This window comes from Poromitra crassiceps (genome assembly GCF_964638095.1).
Source record: "Poromitra crassiceps genome assembly, chromosome: 14".
NCBI classification, from domain to species: Eukaryota; Metazoa; Chordata; class Actinopteri; order Beryciformes; family Melamphaidae; genus Poromitra; species Poromitra crassiceps.
In genome coordinates, this window is record NC_139633.1 from 40,494,098 (window position 1) to 40,514,995 (window position 20,898).

Sequence of the window (20,898 nt, forward strand, 5' to 3'; positions counted from 1 at the left end):
TGTTCTTTTTTTATTATACCTTGTGTCTTCATATATAGGCTACTGTCTTTTTCTGTGTCCGTTCAATGTTGTTTATGTATGAATGTATGATACAGCTTCATACAGCTAATGGTGAGTTGTATAAAAGGTCCATAGAAGTCAAGTCAAAACATGTTAACCAGAGAACGATCAAAATAGACCCGCAGGCAGGCAGTCAATATGACTGCTATGGGAGTTCTAGGTAGAAACTCTTGTGTTTTGTAATTTTGATAACATAAATAACAATTATGTTAGAATAAAATATACACACATTGAGGAAAAGTCAGGGTCCTACAGTTACATGGGTTTTATGTCAACAAAGTTATTGCATTGCAAAATGTAAAAGCAGTCTTGGGAGTTCTAGTGCTAATACAGTAGGCTAGGTGGTGGTAATGCAACACAAGGAAGCCAACTGTCATAGAAGGAGAAGGAGTCCGCTCCTTATAACTACAGACCTGTATCAGAAGATATAGGTCAATGTGCAGTGAAGTAGTTATACCAGTGTGGGGCAGCAATGCACCAACCCATGCCTAGTCAGCCGGAAATCAACAGAAGAAGAAGAAGAGAAGGCGAAGGAGAAGAAGAAGAAGAAGATTTCATTTTCCGGTGTAAACAAATAAGCCAACATGGCGGCGCACGGAACCGACACAACATCATCTAATTGCAATTAGATGTATCTCAACCGACACGAGCCAGCCTCGACTTTCACATCAGATACCAGAGCTTAGTCCAAGCTAAAGGAGTAATATATTCGTATAGCTATATGACAGTAATGAGCGAGCCGACAGCTCGGTTCTACTGCACGGCCGGTCACGGCATGGAGCCTTTCTTACTTCAGGAGGTGAAGACGAAGCTCGCAGCCCAACATGTGAGTGCATTTTCGGCTCTGATTCACGCTGATGTCCGTCAGTGGCTGGACTGTCTGTCACACTGTTTCATTGTAGTCAGCTGTGTGAGAGAAGTGTGTGTGTGTGTGTGTGTGTGTGTGTGTGTGTGTGTCTGTGTGTGTGCGCGCGCGCGTGTGTGTGCGCGCGTGTGTGCGCGCGTGCGTGTGCGTGTGTACAAAATCTTCTAAATTATTTAAAGAAGATATTAAAACAGTTGAACAGGAGAGAAAAATAATAAAACGATCTATTCATTGCAATAGGTGTTTAAGGCCAAATAAGACCACATAAATTAGAGGAAAAGACTGGTCTGTTTTTAAGTCTAAATTAGGTATTTTTATCAATTATAAACTAATTCAGTGGAGGAACAGTCATTAACGTATCACTATATGATGCTACATGAGTAATGATGTCATGATAAATCATAAAAAGAGGGGTAAATACAAATAGGCCTATAATAATCACTTGTCATCAAGGCTTGTCAGCAATATGAACACAAATCATTTATATGCATTCTAACTTTAATTTCTGGTGTGCTTTACCTCTTAAAAGGTGGGAAACCCGATCTTTACACTATATAACTTGCAGATGCTTTGGGTAAACTGAGTGTAGGTGTGTTAACTGCAGTGTGTCCCTGTATAATGAACTGAATGAATAAATATTGGCTGAATAGAAATGTGCCTACTGTTACTGAAAATCAAAATGAGAATGAAATGTTTCTACTGTTTATGTTTTCCTCGCCAGTGAATTGGACTTGCACACAGTAGTTTGATACTGACAGTAAGTGGAAGTATAAAATATGTGAGGTAACAGAAACTTTTAGCAATTCTAAATTTTGATATACCTGATGGCCAAATCCAGAAGGATTTACAATCAGTGAGGTAGAATAAGCGTCAGTTCCTTGTTCACCAAAATGATAGAAAACCAAAATGAAGGAATTCAAGAGGCCTTAATGCCTATGACCATGGAATGATCGATTTGACTATTGCTTCATTGCTTCATTGATATTATTGCATTTAAGGTCAAGGTCAAGGTTCACTTTATTTGTCTCCCATGGAAGAAATGTGTCTTGCAGTAAAAGACTATAATGCTGCACTAGTACATACAGACATAGGGGACATTCACACCAAAAGCATTTTTTTCAGTCAGAACGCTATGAAAATCATGTTGAGAGCGCTTCCATTGTGCACAAAACACAGCGCACGGAGCGTATTTTTTGCGCTTCGTTTTATTTTCCCCTGCAGTCGCGCGCACTAGAGTTGAGCACACAACGACCACATGGACGGTAGCCAGCTGGTTTTGTCTGTTTGATGTTGTTCACTGTCAACATGAAAGCCAGATTATTGCCAATTCTGGCAGCAGCGAGGTGGAGGATCCCTCTGGAAGGAGAAAATGTAGGAGTGAAAAAGACGATCAGGGCGCTTTTCCTCTAATGTTCAACTTTTTCAGCTTTAAAACGTCCATAGCGCTCCGCCAAAAACCGCTTTTGTTCTGAGACAGTACATTAAAAAAACACAGTATGTGGTGACATGTCATTCATCACAGTCATAGCCTTTCAGACATACCTCTCAGACCAAAATAGTGCTAAATACATAGTGCAAAGTACAATAGTTCAAGATACAATTCGGTATAGTGCAGTCAGTTACAAAGTAACGATGCTAGTAAATCACACATTACATTACAGGCAAGCAAACAAGTGATTGTTAAAACTGCATGTAAGCAAGCAGGCAGATATTAGTAACCTGACTCCGCCAGATGGGGGCGGTAAACAAATGTGAAGCAAACCCATCTATCTGGCAGCCTCAGGTTAACATTATTAGAGCCTGTGAAACTATCACAGAGCCTGCTGTCTTTCTGTCTGACCTCAAGGGGGAGCCCATTCATCAGTTATAGAGGAACAAATGAGTGCATGTATCTATTATGCTTACACAGAGGGACCCTGTATCTCCTACCAGAGTTCATCAGCACATACTCAGAGTTCAACACAGGGGAGGGCTCAGACAAAAGTGTGTTAACCTGCCGAATGGTGGACTGCTCAAAGATGTCTTGGGGGGGTGAGGGGGGAGAGCATTCCCATGATCTGCTGTTTTGACCAGACTAAATATTTGAGATTTACATTTGACTGTTAGGTTTCCAAACCAGCTGGTGACGCCATAACATAAAATGGACTCTATGGCTGCTCTATAAACAAGGCTAGGTGGAAACCTAGCATATGGCCGGTGTGGTAAAGCGTGCACATATCATGTTTCTCATAAGATGATTGTGGAATGGGATGTTATCTGGAGGGGAAAATGTAGCCTAAAAAAAGGAAGTTTAACATTACTTGTGGATAAAAGTGGATAAACTCATTTCTGAGGCAGTTTTCTCACATCGCGCTGTTATCTAAAAAAAAAGGTGGATAAATAAACTTCAGTCGCCCATATAGGCTACGAGACTATGAGGCTAGAACAACTGAAACTGAATCATATATACCTAATATAATTGTATTCTTATCAGCATCATTGTTTATTTTGTGGTTTTATGGCACGTTGGACTTACCCTGCTAGCCGGGCACAAGGAGCAGACAGCAAGTAAATGCTGGAAGAACGCTGGTCCGCCCGCAATATATGCAATTAAGCAGATTGAAAACAACGTTAGCTCAGCAGCTGGAGCTAGCTTGATAGCTACCGGCTAACAAGTTAACACGCTCAAAGTGGACCCCTAAATATTTGTAGGAAGTGGCCTGCTTAATATCATGACCATGTGATGTATGGCATGTATGGTATCCCCAGTTGACCTGGGATCCACCACAATCTCCTCAGTGTTACGTACATTCATCTGTAGGTGATGCTCATGGATCCTGTGACACAACATACAGAAAATAAAGACTTCACTGATGTGTTTAAACACTTCAACATGATAGGAAGCAGCAGGAGTCAAGCTTGTGGCCATGTTTGTTGTTGTTAACGTTGTTGTTGTTGTTGTTGACGATGTTGTTGTTTGTCTAGGTGTGTCAGATCCCAGGTAAAGTGCTGTTCAGCTGCTCTGCGGGGATCCACAGAGTCAGAGAGCTGAAGGCTGCTGAGAGACTCTTCCTCCTGTTGAGACGAGACTCACCTGTAACGCTGCCCGCCCACAGCGGCCCAGGTACCACAGCACACCTGACACATGAAAACACACCCATCTTACAAAACACACCTTAGGCCTATATACCACCAAGCAAGATTAGTGGCTTAGCGAGGTAAGTTCAGGTTTAACTCTGGGTTTGTCGTGCTACAACGCTAGTTAACTTCTTACTGAGATATATTTCCATAGCAACTTATGCTTCACACACAGTTAACCTGGTCGATAGCAGGTTAAGTTGCAAGGATAAGATTAAACCTTAAAAGGCACCGCTCACGAACCAATGAGCTTCCTGAAAAAGGAGAGCAGAGTCTTTTGCGACTGTCAAGACCCATTTAATCATACGTCTCCAAAGCACACCGTGTGCGCAACGGAGATGCTGAACATCGGTGGCGAAATCAAGCAAGCTGAATAACTTACGCATTGAGACAATCAGCATTTTTTGCCATAAATAGGCCTACGGCAATTTAGAGTTTACACTTCTACTCGCAAATATTAAATACGTCATCCCTGCAATAAAACTCCATTGACTTTTCCCCGTTCAGATCCAGGAAGTCCGGGAAAAAATATGTCATCCCTGTGTTACTCTATTGGAGGCTGTAATACTCAAAAAGGTTGTTCTAGAATAGAATAGAATAGAATAGTAACGTTTTTTTTGTTTTTGTTTTTTACTAGAGGGAACCTAATCTCCTTTGACAAACATTTTTAATTTTTAAAATAAAAATATTAACTTTTGAGTTTTGAACAGATGGACTTTCCAAATGTACAGTCGCAGTATCATAACAATCAATGACCTTTCCACCTTTCCATGCCACAAATCTCACGGGGAAAAACATAACTACTTCATACCTACGCTAATAATAGCCCTCTTTTTGTATAGACTTTAACATTGTGCATTTTCTCTGATCGTCTTTGTAGCAAAGGCAGCCTCTATCCTGCAGTCCAGACTTCTGGGCGATAGGAGTGAGTGGACCAGCGCTGTAATGACCTGGAGCCGCCTGCAGAGGGAGCTGGCCGGCAGAAGAACCACCGCCTGCACACCCAATGCTGCTGTTGGACCAATGGAAAAGAAGAGAAAGGGAGAGGAGGAAGAGAACATGGTGGAAAGAGAGAGAGGGATGGAGAGATGGGGGGAGGAAGAGAGGAGCCATGGAGAGAGTGGAACCCAGGCATCAGAGAGAAAGAGGAAGTGGGATGAGCAGAGTGGAGAGAATGGTGAGACCAAGGTTATTATCGTTAACTAAAACTAAACTAAAAGCTAAAACTAGGTGTGTGTGTGTGTGGGGGGGGGGGTTTTAGTTAACTGATCTAAATATAAAAACTATATATTTTTTTTTTGGGGGGGGGGGGGGGGGTACTAAAACTATTTGGTCAAACACAACATTGGTGCATAGGTTTATTGAGACTGGGAATTGCCTTCACAAAGTGTTGCGTTTGTTTTGAAATACCTATTCTGAACTTCTTAAATCTTACCCTGACAAATCCCCCCCAATATATCATAATCATAATCATAAATCTATAATTAATCTTTTTTTCTCTCTTTTCATTTTTACAGATATGTTTGTCAGGGTCTAGAAAAAGAAAATGTCTCTATCTAGGGAGAGCCATCATGATACTCCCACCATTTTTATTTGATAAATGATTTGAGAGAAAAAGTTGAATCTCATACTTGTTCTTGCTTCGTTTGCCACTGTCCCGATCACCTCTCCAGGTGTTAAAGTGGAGGAGGGACAGGAAGCAAGGAGAGAGGGGACACTACGGGAAGCCGGCAGGGACAAACTAGAGCCTTCTCCTCCTGCCCCCGTATCTTTCAGGATCAGCTGCAAGTGCACCGGAGCTCTGTCCAGACGCTTCAGCACACAGGTAGAAGAACATCATAGATACACATGCTATATTGTACAAGTTCCACTTAACTGACCTGCTCTGCTTAAAGTCGAGCTGAACCCAAGAATGACTTTTCTTTTCTTTTAGTTCAAATACCTAGGTATGCAGTGCACCTATTTAATAATGTATGCAAAACAAATCACAACAATCTAATTTCTTTAGTTTTTCACACTTTTTCACATCAAAAGTTCGTTTTTCAAGATTTCATTGATAACAGTAATTTACAGTTTGCTGACGTCACCTAGTACCAGGGACGGCTGGTATCAATGGGCTAGGGGGGCTAAGCCCCCCCTATCATTTCCAATAAAATGAGAAAAGTATTATTATTATTTATTCTTTACATACATTATATCAAACAAACTTAGAATTGGTTGTTTATGTTGGTGTAACCTATAGAGCAGCAACAGCGCCATCTGTAGTCACAAGAAAATCAGCAAATTGGGCTAGCTTTGTCCAGCCCCAAGACACTAGTGTCAGGCTTCAATCACCTTCGTTATAAGTGATTGACAGGTGTCTGGCACGCCCCCCTTGAGCTGCCGCCGTCTATGGCTCATTTGGGCTAAACTCCTGCAGCCCACCAGACAGAAGGGAGAGGAGGCGGGCCAACCAGACTCTCTTGACAACCAATGACAGCTCCAATGAGATTCACACACATTACTTCCTCATCCATTTTCCTTCATGTTTGACGGGGGAAATTACAAGTGTAGAGACTGGAGGCACATTGGCACAAAGGGACACACAACAAAATCGTAAGTTTTGTGTTACGTGGTTTGAACGCAGACAACAGCTGTTGCTCGTTAAGACATCAAAAGGAAAAGACGTGGACAGCTCTCGCTCTCTCTCTTTCTTCTCTCTCTCTCTCTCTCTCTCTTTCGTTCTCTCTCTCTCTCTCTCTCTCTCTCTTTCTCTCTCTCTCTCTCTCTCCTCCCAATCGTTGTCTGATAAAGACGGACTGAAATCTGTGGGAAATGGGAATGTGTTGGTTTTGAATGTAGTCTGTTCTATCATGTAGCCTATCACACCATTCTTGCATACTGTATCTTGTTTTTGTTAAAATGGTATGTGTAGCCTACAGAGCAAAATAGTCAAATTGTGTGTGTGTGTGTGTGTGTGTGTGTGTGAGAGAGTGTGTGTGAGTGTGTGTGTGTGTGAGAGAGAGTGTGTGTGTGTGTGTGTGAGAGAGAGAGAGAGAGAGAGAGTGAGTGAGTGAGTGATACAGAAGGTTTTGCATCAGGCAAGTGTCGTTTGTTGCTGCAATTTGGTATCTCGGATGCTGCTGAGCTATTGATGGTTATAATTTTTTAGCCCCTCCACCCAATATCACCACCAGCCGTCACTGCCTAGTACTATCAAATTTCTACCCCATTTCAACCAATCATATCACGACATGCAGCTGTCAATCAAATCTTCATTTCTGGATAATTTTCTCTTCCAAATGAAGTCGAAAATGGCGCCTAGTGCCTCTCATCTGGCAGAATTCCTATCCCATAAACTAACTACTAACTTGGCCAATTGTTAGAAACATGGATAAAAAACAAAAACTATAATCTCTAAGAATGCAAAGAAATGTAACTGGCTCGTTAAAATGCGCATTCCAGGGATATCGTATCGTTATAGCAGCGATAATGGCGTGCGCATCCGAGAGCTTGGTTGTCAGGGGTCGCACTTCGGAGATTCCAGGCCGACGTGTGCACTCTCCGCTCGGCAACTATGACCTGCCTCTCAACCTGTCATCTTAGACAAACTATGTTTTCAGTCATTATGCACGTGACGAACAGGTTCAGTTCGACTTTAAATCAGTGTTAGATTGATCTTTTGTCAAAGTGAATAATTCTGACCCTACACTAGTTCAGTGGGTCTCAAACTTTTTTTACTTGAGTTCCCCCTTTCCCTGATTTCTGAATCCAACTACCCCCTTTACCTGACTACAACATTTTGCTTAGAAAACTGCAAGAGAAAACAATAGCATGTGATGCAATGAAGGAATGATAACCCACCTTTTGAAGAATATATCATTACAAAATAAGAAATGGAGTGAAGGAGTTGCAATTAGTGCCTCTTGAGCAGATTCATTTTAACATTTCATTTATCATGATTTATTCTTACTTTTTTCCATTTTCCCCTTTCTCTCAAATACCTATCCTGTAGTACCTCCATGTACCCCTAGGGGTACGAGTACCCCAGTTTGCGAACCACTCGATAAGATTTCAAGTCTAGGGTTGCACGATGATATTGGCACGTCGTCAATATCGGCCGATAATAAAGGATTTAAAATGACATATCCGCCCGAAACGAACATTTCTGCCGATAAAATATAGACGCTATAATTATTAGGGATGCACCGATCGATCGGCACGTGACCGGAAATGGCCGATTTCCACGTGATCTGCCTCGACCGGTGATCTGCGCCGGTCACTCTAAATAGCCGATTCTGTGAGCCGATTTTCAAGTGACGTGTGCGCACCCGAAAGCAGCGAGACCGAGATGGATGAGTTGCAGCCAAAACAAAAGCTGCCACTACACACATGCCACAGCATGTCTTCGTCGGTGTGGAGCCGCGGAGGGGCCGGGTAGGTTGCAGTCTACTCCAGTCTGAGCGGCTCGCTTCACCTCACCCTTCTTCCCCGACCAGCTGCAGTCCACATCACCGCTGCCTGCTGCTGCTGCTGCTGCTATCTGTCAGTCACGTTGTAACGTGGATACAGCCAGGAGAGGACTTTTGTTTCGTATTGCGAATAGAACGACGAACATAATAATCAAACGCATCGGACCAGTGTGCAAGGGTTTTTGTGCGAGATGATTTTTTTTCGAATGGCGGATTTAAAAAAATGGACTCTGTGTGTAAACTACGATATTCAAACTGAGTCAACTCAAACTCATTTCCTCATCTAGGCTACTCAATAACAGCCAAATCCACAACTGTAGAGTGGGCATGGCTTCGAAGGTCTCTGGGCTCCAGACCTATAGGCTATAAACTCCTTGTCCATGGATAACATTTTGACGTTTATTTATTTTATTTTATTAGTTTATTTGGCAGGGACATATACAAAAAAAATATTAAACCCCATAGGGGAAGATATGCTTTGTAACAGATTTAGCCATAGGCTACTTTCCATCTGAAGCCCCTGTTCTGTTGCACCTTTTTTCTTTTGGAAAAGTAAATGCATAATAACTGTGGGATATACTGGAATTAATTGTTTTATATTCATTGTATTTACACAAAAAAGAAAAGCTCTGTCCAGTAACCTGGAACACTTTTATTTTGAGATGTTTTTGAGTGAGATCGGCCTACCTCATGCGAATGATAAGAAATGTGACATGAATGTTAATTTTCTATTAAAGCAAAGTAAAAAAAAAAAAAAAAAAAAAGTAAAAAAAAAAAACCCCGCCAATTATTGTTCTTAGAAAGAAAATCGGAATCGTCAAAAATCGGTATCGGCAAGTCGGACTATTCAAAAATCGGAAATCGGAATCGGCCAACAAAATCGCAATCGGTGCATCTCTAATAATTATGCCCCCATGCTTGGCTGTTACTATATGCTCGTTGTCATGTCTCTGCGCCAGGGACGTCCTCACATGTCTTGCGTTGAGCGTGAAAGACATGTGCAACATGGCTGTGGTGTGTCCCAAACACATACCAAAGCTGCTGTTTGCAATGCTTGCTCAGTGTCACGGACCATTCCTTCAACACTACAAATGTAATGACCACTACAGGAGAGACTTGATGTACTCTGAAATTCGGTGGGAGGGAAAAGCATGGAAAATATCTGCATGATTTCTTTGACTTTGTCGTGCACCTTCTGCACTGTGTCAATCAGGTCCTTCTGCTTTGTGTGTGTGTTGTATTCACCTTATTCTTTGCCCATACAAGGACGCTTCTGCATGACGTCATTTTGTAATCGTCTTTCCGGTTTTAAACACGGAAGTAGAGTACGCCTACTGCAGTCATTTAGACTTGCCCAAAAAGCTGTTTTCAGACTTGCCAAAAAGCTGTTTTCAAGCTAAAAAACCCCAAACTGTTTTAAAGTTTTAATATTTGTCGGGTGAGAACGTAACATATACAGTATGTGACCAGTTTATCAGAATAACGCCTATTGGAAATCTTTAACGAGCAGCGAGGACCGGGAGCGCTGACTGTGCTGACACCGGTCGGACTAGCTATCTGTCAAACCCCACTGTAGTTAGACTACTGGCAGTGAGAAAACACTGTCGACGTGCTTTTGTAACTGACGTTAAATGCCGACCGGGTACAGCCATCGGCTCCTCGCAGCAGTAACGTTATGAACATGTAACTGAAGTTGGCCGCAGTGTAGCTTAATTCTGAATGTTGCCAAACTTCATTCATACTGACGTTTTATTTTGAAAATGGCCGCCAACTAGCGCTGAACCGGAAGAACAAATACGTTGCGTCGAACGCGGAAGAGAGAAAAAGTGGGTGTGGTGAATAAGGTGAATGTATTGGGGCCTGTGTCCACCTAGCGTCTTTTTCCGACTGTTAAACGCTGGGAGTGCGCTGGGGAGTGCTGATCACAGTGCACAATATACAAGGAAGCAGTCTGAAACTAACGTTAGTTCAGTGCGGTAGTAGCTTGATAGCTCACAGCTAGCAAGCTAACAACACATGTAGGCTACGTTATTAAAAGCAGTAAGCACAACACTCACCAGAAATATTAAGTGTCTAGCCAATCTGCTCCCACAATTGAGCCTTTCTGTCTCTGTTGCGATAGTTTCTCCATATGATTAGTTGCCAGAAAAGGAGCACCCGACACCAGCGTCTTTCTGAAAAGTTAAATTATTCTCAGCTGGAAGCGCTGGGAGCCGGCGCACAAAAACGGCGGAGCGCTCTGAAAATAGACGCTGGGTGCAGCGCACTTTCTCTACACGTCCGTGTGCACCCGCATACGCTCCCCCCCCATTGGAAACAACTGAAAAAAGACGCTGGACCCGAGGAAAAGATGCTAGGTGGACACAGGCCCTTGGACTGCACTTTTGATTTTTGTGATTTTGTCTTTCTCAATTTTTTTTGTCTTAGGACTATTGATGTGACCGGTTGTGTCTTGTGTTTATAGGGGCTGATTAGCATATAGCTAACTGTATATATGTTGATAGGATTATAACTATGTGCTTGTGTCTTGTGTTTATAGGGGCTGATTAGCATATAGCTGCTAACTGTATATATGTTGATAGGATTATAACTATATGCTTGTGTCTTGTGTTTATAGGAGCTGATTAGTATATAGCTGCTAACTGTATATATGTTGATAGGATTATAACTATATGCTTGTGTCTTGTGTTTATAGGAGCTGATTAGCATATAGCTGCTAACTGTATATATGTTGATAGGATTATAACTATGTGCTTGTGTCTTGTGTTTATAGGGGCTGATTAGCATATAGCTGCTAACTGTATATATGTTGATAGGATTATAACTATGTGCTTGTGTCTTGTGTTTATAGGAGCTGATTAGCATATAGCTGCTAACTGTATATATGTTGATAGGATTATAACTATGTGCTTGTGTCTTGTGTTTATAGGGGCTGATTAGCATATAGCTGCTAACTGTATATATGTTGATAGGATTATAACTATGTGCTTGTGTCTTGTGTTTATAGGAGCTGATCAGCATATAGCTAACTGTATATATGTTGATAGGATTATAACTATGTGCTTGTGTCTTGTGTTTATAGGAGCTGAGCCGTGTGATTGGATCAGGTCTGAGCAGACTGCTGGGCTGGAAGGCTGACCTGAAGAATCCACAGCTGGAGGTATGCACAGTTACACACACACACACACACACACACACACACACACACGCACACACACACACACACACAGACACACACACACACACACACACAGACAGACAGACAGACAGACACACACACACACACACACACACACACACACACACAGACAGACAGACAGACAGAAAGACACACACACAGACCCATATTCTCTCTGACAGCAGTGTTGACTCTCCTCAACATTTGCGCATATTGTTGCTAAAAAGCTATTCCTGAATTCATTTGGGATGTGTTGTGTTCAGTTAGTTTATGACTCTGTGATAGGCATGGGTCGGTTTGAACATTTTGAAACCAGTTTGATATTCCCCAAAAAACCGTATCAAACCGGTATATCAAATTTTACACACACACACAAAAAATATATATATATATATATATATATATATATATATATATATATATATATATATATATATATATATATATATATTTTAAGTGTAGCCCATAAATCAGTGGTTCTCAACTGGTGTAGCCTCAGGACCCACTATTTTCCTTGTCATGAAGTCGCGACCCAAATTTCAGATTTTTTTTTAAACCACTCAAATTTATTGCACAAAAAACAGCTCATTAATTTAATACACAATGCCTTCATGCACTGTTATAAACCTCAAATGAACAAAAAAGTGCAACAGAAGTGCAACTAGGGCTAAAAACCAATTGAAATAAGGCAGACTTGAATTACAGACCTATATGTTTGTAACAAGTCAAACTGGTCATGCTCAGAAAGTCTTATTTGAACTCTATGAAATAAAAGGCAGACTTATCTTGAATTACATGCCTATATGTTTTTAAACAAGTTAATAATAATAATAATAATAATAATAATAATAATAATAATAATAATAATAAAACAAGTTAACCTGGTCATGCTAATCCAGTTTCAATAGTAATAATAAAAATAATATTAATTACGTTCTCTAGTCTATGAACGTATTTTAAGCTACATTTTTCGTCAGGCACATTCTTAGTCGCCTATTGTAGATCCCCCAAAGGACCCACGGCCGTAAACCAAACAATTCAGCCATGTGCTCTCCACTTTTCGTCCATATATGGTCAATGATGTCACCCTCAAAAAGGAGTCTCCGCTGAAGACGTGTTTGAAGAGAAGACGCGTTCGTATTTTCCCATACAATGAGGCAATCAAGTAAACTAAAGTTAAAGCTATAGCGTTAGCCGAGTAAGCTACATGAGGGAAAGTGGTGGACTGGATATAATACAGCATGGAAGTTTATTTGGAGTCCTGGACTGCAGCGATCGCACCAACGGCAGCAGAAACCGTAATTCGCTCCTTTTATAGCGTTTATAGCGTTTATAGCGTCGGGTGGATGGCGGGCGCGGATCTATAAATAGTATGAAATAATTTGCGCGGATTTATGGCGGGCGGACGGTTCATGCATACACGCGGATTAGGATGGCATAAAAGCTCATCCGCGCATCTCTTGACGCATATATATATATATATATATATATATATATATATATATATATATATATATATATATATATATATTCTCCTGGGGGTGAACGGGCCATTTGGGGAACTACAGCTTTCAGGATCACTTGCTCTGTCAAAGCCTGAGCTGGCCCACTGGTTGAAGGCTGATCTGGGACTGTGGTGGTGGGTTACCTATCATCAGCTGTTTCCTCTCCTCTGCAGGTGAACATCTATCTGAGTGATGACCACTGCCTGATCGGGATGCCACTGACCAGGTTGTTGAGCAAAACACTTGTACACTTCTACCTGTAGTTCTGTGTGAAATGTGTGTCTCTTCTCTCAGAAGGGCTACAGTACATTTGCCTTGGAAATGTATTCTTAAGTAGCCAAATCAGGGATTTCTTACATTTGTCTGTCTTGGGAACTAAATGGAAGTAAAACTAATGACAAGGAATGTAGTCTCTCATCCTGGAGCCAGGCTGGATAAAACATACTCGTACTATTGTCATGTGTGTGAACCTATCTGACCCTCAGCCCCCCTCCCTCCCCTCCCTGTTGTTATTCTGTTGATGCAAAGCCAGTTAACACTACAGCAGGGCAAACGTTTCAATCATTGAATTTCAAAGATGCAGCAATCCCCCCCCCCCCCCCCCAATATTTTATTTTAAAGACTTTCTTGGAACAAAACAAGAACCAGACAAATGAACAGGCTCAGACACAGGAAAGGAAAGAAAAGCATGTATGTAACATGACACTATTACAATGTTGTAATGTGTTGCTGCTAGCTGCATAGGGTGCTTATGTGCTTCTAAGAGATGTTGTCACAAGAGGTCAATGAGGAACCAGCCGGGCAAGTCGCCCGCCGCCCCTAACCTCATCGAGGTAGGCCAGAAACGGATCCCAAATAGTTAGATTTTTTTTTAAAGTGAGTTGGTCCTTAGAGACCTGAGTCTCTCCATCCTTATAACAGAGATCATGTCTGTCAACCACAATTGGAAAGAGGGTGAAAAGGGGGATTTCCATTCCTTCAGAACAGTTGTCCCCAGAGACAGTCTGAAACATCTGCCTTATTGGTTCCCTGTGTCTATCCCTCAGGTTGCCTCTGGCTAATCGGAGCTACATTCAGACCACAGGACTGAGGTCTACTGTAGCCTGGGCTCTGGGCTCACTGGCTCAGATACAGGTGCTAACACATTCACATTACACAGGTCTTACGCTTCGTTCACACAGACAACCTACACCTTGCCTTGCCTCAACCCACGCCTACGCCGAGCTGGGCGTGAACCTGTTACACGCTTTTGCGATCACACCGCACGCCTTTTGCACGCCGAACCTGGAGCCGAGTCACAAGCGCCTCTCCTCTCTCCCGACTGTATTTTTTCACGTGTTGTCCAGAATTGTCATGGGTAGCCTCTAGGTAAAATAAATGTGATATATTTAATGTTCTATTGATGCTGGATATGTATAACCAGGTCTGACTATAGTCGGACATTTTAGAGAGGTAATCTTGCAAGAATATGTGCTGGCAGCCTGGCACAACAACATTGTCCATCTTGCTTCTTCGGTGGCTATTCTCTCTCATGAAGATTTGTTTGCCGACAGGGAGAAAGCCCCACGTGATAGCCACCCGTCAATCTCTCTCTCGCTCTCTCTCTCTGCTCAATACTGTTGTAGAAACTCCATTTTATTTTGAAATTCAGTTGACTTTGCCATTTCCCACGGATATTGTCGCGTTTTTCTTTCATGGCTTGACAGAAAAGCCTGCCTGCATGCGCCTTGTCGGCGTGAAAATAGAACTCTCGCCTGAACTATAAAATCGGCAAGGCACAGGCGAGGCGTGGGTACACGCAGGGTTCACGCTCAGGCGCCCTGTGTACACAGGCTCGTTGACTAAAACGGACGCCTATTAAAAAGCGTGGGTAAAGGCAAGGCATAGGCAAGGCTTGGGTCGTCGGTGTGAACCCAGCCTTAGGTCTACTGTAGCCTGGGCTCTGGGCTAACTGGCTCCTCAGATACAGGTGCTAACACATTCACATTACACAGGTCTTAGGTCTACTGTAGCCTGGGCTCTGGGCTCACTGGCTCAGATACAGGTGCTAACACATTCACATTATACAGGACTTAGGTCTACTGTAGCCTGGGCTCTGGGCTCACTGGCTCAGATACAGGTGCTAACACATTCACATTATACAGGACTTAGGTCTACTGTAGCCTGGGCTCACTGGCTCCTCAGATACAATGACAACAGAGTCAGAATTCTGTTTATCTCTGAGCCATAAATCTTTCTAGGGATGGAATTGGCTTGCTATGAATAAACAACAATTTCATATTGTCATTACAAAGTGCAAATTATATAATTTGGTTGGAGAACTTGTGAAACTATGATGGTCAAGAATCTCATTTGTGATTACTACAGCAGAATAAAATGAGCTAATATCAAAATGTTCTACCCCACGATATGTATTGTAATATTTTTGTATTGCGATATATGAATTTTGATATATCATCCCATCAATAGACCCTTCTCACGGGGGCCATTTTGTGTCGAAAAGGCAGGGTAAACACAGGTGCAAGCAAAACACTAATGAGGGTTTCCAACTTCCAATCATGGAAGCAAAACACTAATGAGGGTTTCCAACTTCCAATCATGGAAGTTTGAAACCCTCATTAGTGTTTTGCTTGCACCTGTGTTTACCCTGCCTTTTCGGCACAAAATGGCCCCCCGTGAAAAGGGTCTATAATGAAGAGGCAATGCTACTCTGAGTTCTAAACTAGTGTGTTCTAAAATCATTTGATTCACATTGTGTTATATCATCTCCTGTTCCCCAGCCAGGCTCCTGTGTGCTCGACCCAATGTGTGGAGTGGGAACTATCTTAATAGAAGCAGCACAGGAACACAAGGTCAGGACAGAAGTTTGGAAAGTCTGGAAAAGTGTGAAAAGTCCATTTGGCTATTTTCAGCTTTTAAAAAGTTTTGGAATTGAACAAAACCTCTCGATACACGTGGCTGCTCACTTTATACAGGTGTTAACCTGCTGTCTTTTCACATATCGTGTGTCACATTGTGTTGTTGTTAACAATGTTCCTCAGGTATGGAGTGATTTGGCCTAGTAGTCATAAATATTTCCCAGTCACTATCAGTGCACACTAAGGTCCTTACACATCTGGAGCGTTTTTCTCATGCGATTAATTTGCACGTCAATAATATTTTCCGAACCTATATCAGTCAATGCAACCGTGCATACCAACGGCGAAGTTTCGCCGAGCGTTATTGCGGTGTTTATTTTTTCGAACCACGGTCGATTTTTCTGAAATTCGCTTCCGATGTGTACACATCTGTGGCTGTGATTGACAGGTGGGTCAAAACTCGCATTGCAATTTCGTGCCGTATATTCGCATCGCTCTTGATGTGTAAGGACCTTTTATAGTGAACAAAAATCGATTAATTGATTATTGGTTGGTTGGTTTTTGTTTGACAAATCTCTGTCTCATTGATGACATCAAAACTTGTATTTTATGAAAATATTGTATCAAATATTGTAATTTGAACCACGGTCTCATCGGGATCATCAGGATGCCTGTTTCCTGGGTGTGGACATTGATGATGGACAGCTGCAGAGAGCCAATGAGAATGTAGCGTTTGCAGACCTGAGGGACAGGATACACCTACTAAAGGCTTCATGTATCGGTAGGAAAACTTGCATCAAATGATCATCAGCATAACGTGAAAATGATTGTAATGTTTAGGCATTTAACTGAGGTTCTTATGTAGATATTTTTTGTGACCGCACGGACATGTCTGCACGGTCTGGAAAACCAAAGCAGACTGAATTTTAACAGAGGTGTTTTGCACCGCGGTGAATGTCTGTCGAATATCCAACCTAAAACTAGCTTGGTTTTTGCCGCTCTCAAACGGGTTAATGTTGTTATATTCTTCATTGCAGTGGCTGGTTACCTGCTGTATGTTTAAACTACCCTAGTTCTGCTCAAGCACTCATCGCTCTCTCCTCCTTTTAGCATCTTTCCCTCACACTCCAGTGTTTCCCCTAGAAAATCTTTCAGGCCTGGAGGGATTTCGAAATGTACCTCGACCGCAACGGTGGGGGCCCTCGCTGGCGACGCTAAACTTTTAGCTAACCTGTTCGCATCTATGTTCGCAATGGCATCCCAAGTATCATCATACTATTATGGGATGCGATGCGAACAGTTGTATTATGGGATGTGCATTTCCCAGGCAACGATACACGTTGACACGTTTTGGAACAGCGCTGCACGCTGGCACAATGCTCCTAAAAGCAAAATGCTTATTGTTTTGAATGATTTGGCATCTTCTATTACAGTCAACACTGTCAACACCAGTATTGCTGTATTGGAATAATATGCCATAAAGGTTTATTGAAATTTTGGGGAGAGCAGAAAAACGAAAAAAAGTTTTGCAATTCTTTTTCTGGCCTGGCGGGGGCGCCGTTGGCCTGGCGGGCCTGTAGAATGGTAGGGGAAACACTGCACTCACTCTCTCTCCACACGTCTCTGTCCCTGCCCTCTCCCTCACACTCACTCTCTCTCCACACGTCTCTCCCCCCTGTATAAACAGAACGACTACTCGTCGGTGGTGTCTGCAGCTGTCTCACACTCTCTCTCTCCACACGTCCTCCTTCAAGCGACTCCAGAAAATGAGTATAAACAGAAGGACTACTCGTCCGTGGTGTCCGCAGCTGTCCGTGTGTGCCTCAACTCAGGAGTATATCTAGGGCTTAACAATGGCCGAGCCAGAGTCAGGAGTGAGAAGACGGATAACTCGCAGCCGCTAGAAACAACAACAAATGTGTGTGAGATTGATGTTAATCCACAGTCCCTCACATTTCACTGTGCAGATCCACAGTCCCTCACATTTCACTGTGCAGATCCACAGTCCCTCACATTTCACTGTGCAGATCGGATCATTCGTACTGTTGAAATACCTTGTGTATTCAAAATAGAATTAGGCTCGCGTCTAGACGAACCAGACCCGCTACAACAACAATAGAACCAAATAAGCACAAGGTTTATCAGACAGAGAGTAAACGGAAGCTGGCTTACCTATCCCAGGAGTAGGCGGCGGACAGCAGGCTGTGGAGGAAGCTAGCTACAACCAACTCCCCTTCATTAGATTGGGGACGCTATTCTAAAAGTATATCACACTCACACGCATACGTGAAAACAAAGGAAAGACAAAGCACTAGAGAAAACAGGAGCGATAGAGAGAACATGGCTTTCTTGATCAGACTAGCAGAGAGACTGTGTGCAGCTAAATGCCACGTCATATACCTATATATATATACCGTATATATATATATATATATATATATATATAAATGCCACGTCATATAGCCTACCTAAGCCAACTCCCACTTCCGCCTGACAAACCTTGTGCAACACATGACATTAGTATCCAGGGGTAACCACATTAACACAACCTGTGACACTTGTAAATACAAACTGAGATATCCAAGACATCCAGATATCCAGCCACACTGATAGCTACAATTAAAATGCATCGTCACTTGGCGAGAATTGCATCCGCCCACCTGTGCAGGGGCACATTGTAATGATTTCTACCTCAATGTACTGTTTGAAAATGGTAGGATCTTCTTTCTGGGTGTTCATCAGTGATGAGAAATTATCTGAAGTCTGTACATATGAAGGTTATTTCGCCATATTTTGGGCTGTTTCGACTTAAATCGGGGTAGAAGTGAGGTGGAGGGTGGGGGCCGACTTTGGTGCTTAAAATCCGGGTGACCTCCAAGCCAGAGGGGTCTATCCTGGCTCATGGAGGCCGACTGCTGAGTTTTCATCCGCCTGTTTTTAAGTCAAAACAGCCCAAAATATGGTGGGGATGCTATTCTCGCCGGGGATGCAGAATCCGCCATAACACCCGTGTTCTAAATAAGCTGCTGTGTTATTGAAGCGCCCCTGCCTTCTGTCCATCTCTCCCTCTGTTTGCAGAGCTGCCGCTGCGCAGCTCCAGTGTGGATGCTGTGGTCTGTGACCTGCCCTTTGGCAAGAAGTTTGGCACCAAGACAAACATGGCTGCCAACCTGCCTCTCATCGTCACTGAGATGGAGAGGTATGAGACTCTGTGTGTGTGTGTGTGTGTGTGTGTGTGTGTGTGTGTGTGTGTGTGTGTGTGTGTGTGTGTGTGTGTGTGTGTGTGTGTGTGTGTGTCTCTCTCTCAGTGTACGTGTGTGATCACACCTGTGTTTGAGTGTTTTTCCTATATTTCCAGTACTTATGTTCAAATAAGCACGAGGAAAATGTTATTGATTTATTGATTTGATCCATCCAAAAATGTGTGTGTGCTGTGTACACGTTTGTGTGTGTTGTTTGCGTCATTCCAACATTACTTTAAAGTTGTAAAAAATGTAAACATTGCAACATAAAGTAATGATTAGATCAACAATGTGTGTGTGCATGTGCGCTCATGTTGTTTAAAAAAATAAAATGAGGCTTATTGATTCGATTCATCTAGTGTGTGTGTGTGTGTGTGTGTGTGTGTGTGTGTGTGTGTGTGTGTGTGTGTGTTTGTGTGTGTGTGTGTTTGTGTGTGTGTGTGTGTGTGTGTGTGTGTGTGTGTGTGTGTGTGTGTGTGTGCGCTCATGTTCTCTTTCCAATAGTTGCATCATTTTTTTCTCAAAAAATATTGATTTGATTAATCTTGTGTGTGTGTGTGTGTGTGTGTGTGTGTGTGTGTGTGTGTGTGTTTGTTTGTGTCTGTGTGTCTAGAGTCCTCTGTGTTGGTGGTGTCCTGGTTCTCCTCCTGAGTCCCCAGTTATCTTGTCTGCTGAAAAAGCTCCAGACACACCCAGGCACCGGACCAACCCCTCCACAGGACACAGAGCCTCAGGCTGGGCTACCGGTCTGCCCATCTCCTCTTCTCTCTTCCATACAGCAGGAGAGCTTCCAGAGCCACCCAGACATCAAATCAACATCTACCCGGGAAACAGAGCCTCAGACTGCTGCAGCATGGACTGCCTCCCCCTCTGTCCTCCCTGAAGCACCAGGCCACACACAGAGTCAGCTTAGGGGCGATAGACGGACTTATCCATACATATGTCAAGACAGAGTCTTGATGAGTGTTTGGGGAAGTTAGACATAAAATTAATTACTGTAGTTACTTTACTTTCTTACAGGAGAACTCTGAATTATTCTGCACATGCATGATCCCAAACATCCAAAAACTGTAAAGAGTCAGGCAGCCATTCATTTAGTTTGACAGTTATTGAGTTGATTTGAGTTAAAGGATGGCTTTATCAACCCACTTGTATCATAAATATATAATCTCTGTAATATAAGCACATGGGCAGTGTTTACCTTCTCTCTCTGTTTACCTCATGATTTTAGAACTCACTCTAGTTTAGAACTCAGAGTAGCATTGCCTCTTCATTATTGATGGGACGTGTTGGTTTAGAATCTCCATTAGCTGCAGCAAAATGCTACAGCTATTCTTACTGGGGTCTGTTGTTAATCTCACCTGCACACATTAATCAGTGATTCATTTGGAAAAAGTCTATTTGTCACTTTGGATGTGTTTAAGTGTAAATAAACAAAAAAACAATCACCTTCTCCAGCAGCAGGTCCCTCTCTCTTGGCTCATATTCACCTTATTTTGGAACTTGGAAGTATCGTGTTCAAGAGAACGCGGAACACTGGGAAAAATGAATTGAAAGGTTGTTGGGGGTGGCTGTGGCTCAGGAGGTAAAATGGGTCATCACTAATCGCTTTGGGGGGGGGG

General features: G+C 42.6%; 1 protein-coding gene across 1 annotated transcript; it reads left to right on the top strand.

Moving 5' to 3' along the window:
* Positions 1–710: 710 nt before the first annotated feature.
* LOC310789269 (THUMP domain-containing protein 2-like) lies at positions 711–20,675 on the top strand. Its single transcript, XM_083650875.1, is given in 12 exon segments — positions 711–886; positions 3,890–4,028; positions 4,923–5,219; positions 5,716–5,867; positions 11,576–11,653; positions 13,350–13,402; positions 14,223–14,310; positions 15,957–16,028; positions 16,701–16,815; positions 19,113–19,233; positions 19,890–20,112; positions 20,114–20,675. Coding segments are annotated over 12 exon segments (1,566 nt in total). The 5' UTR covers positions 711–781; the 3' UTR covers positions 20,237–20,675.
* Positions 20,676–20,898: the final 223 nt, after the last annotated feature.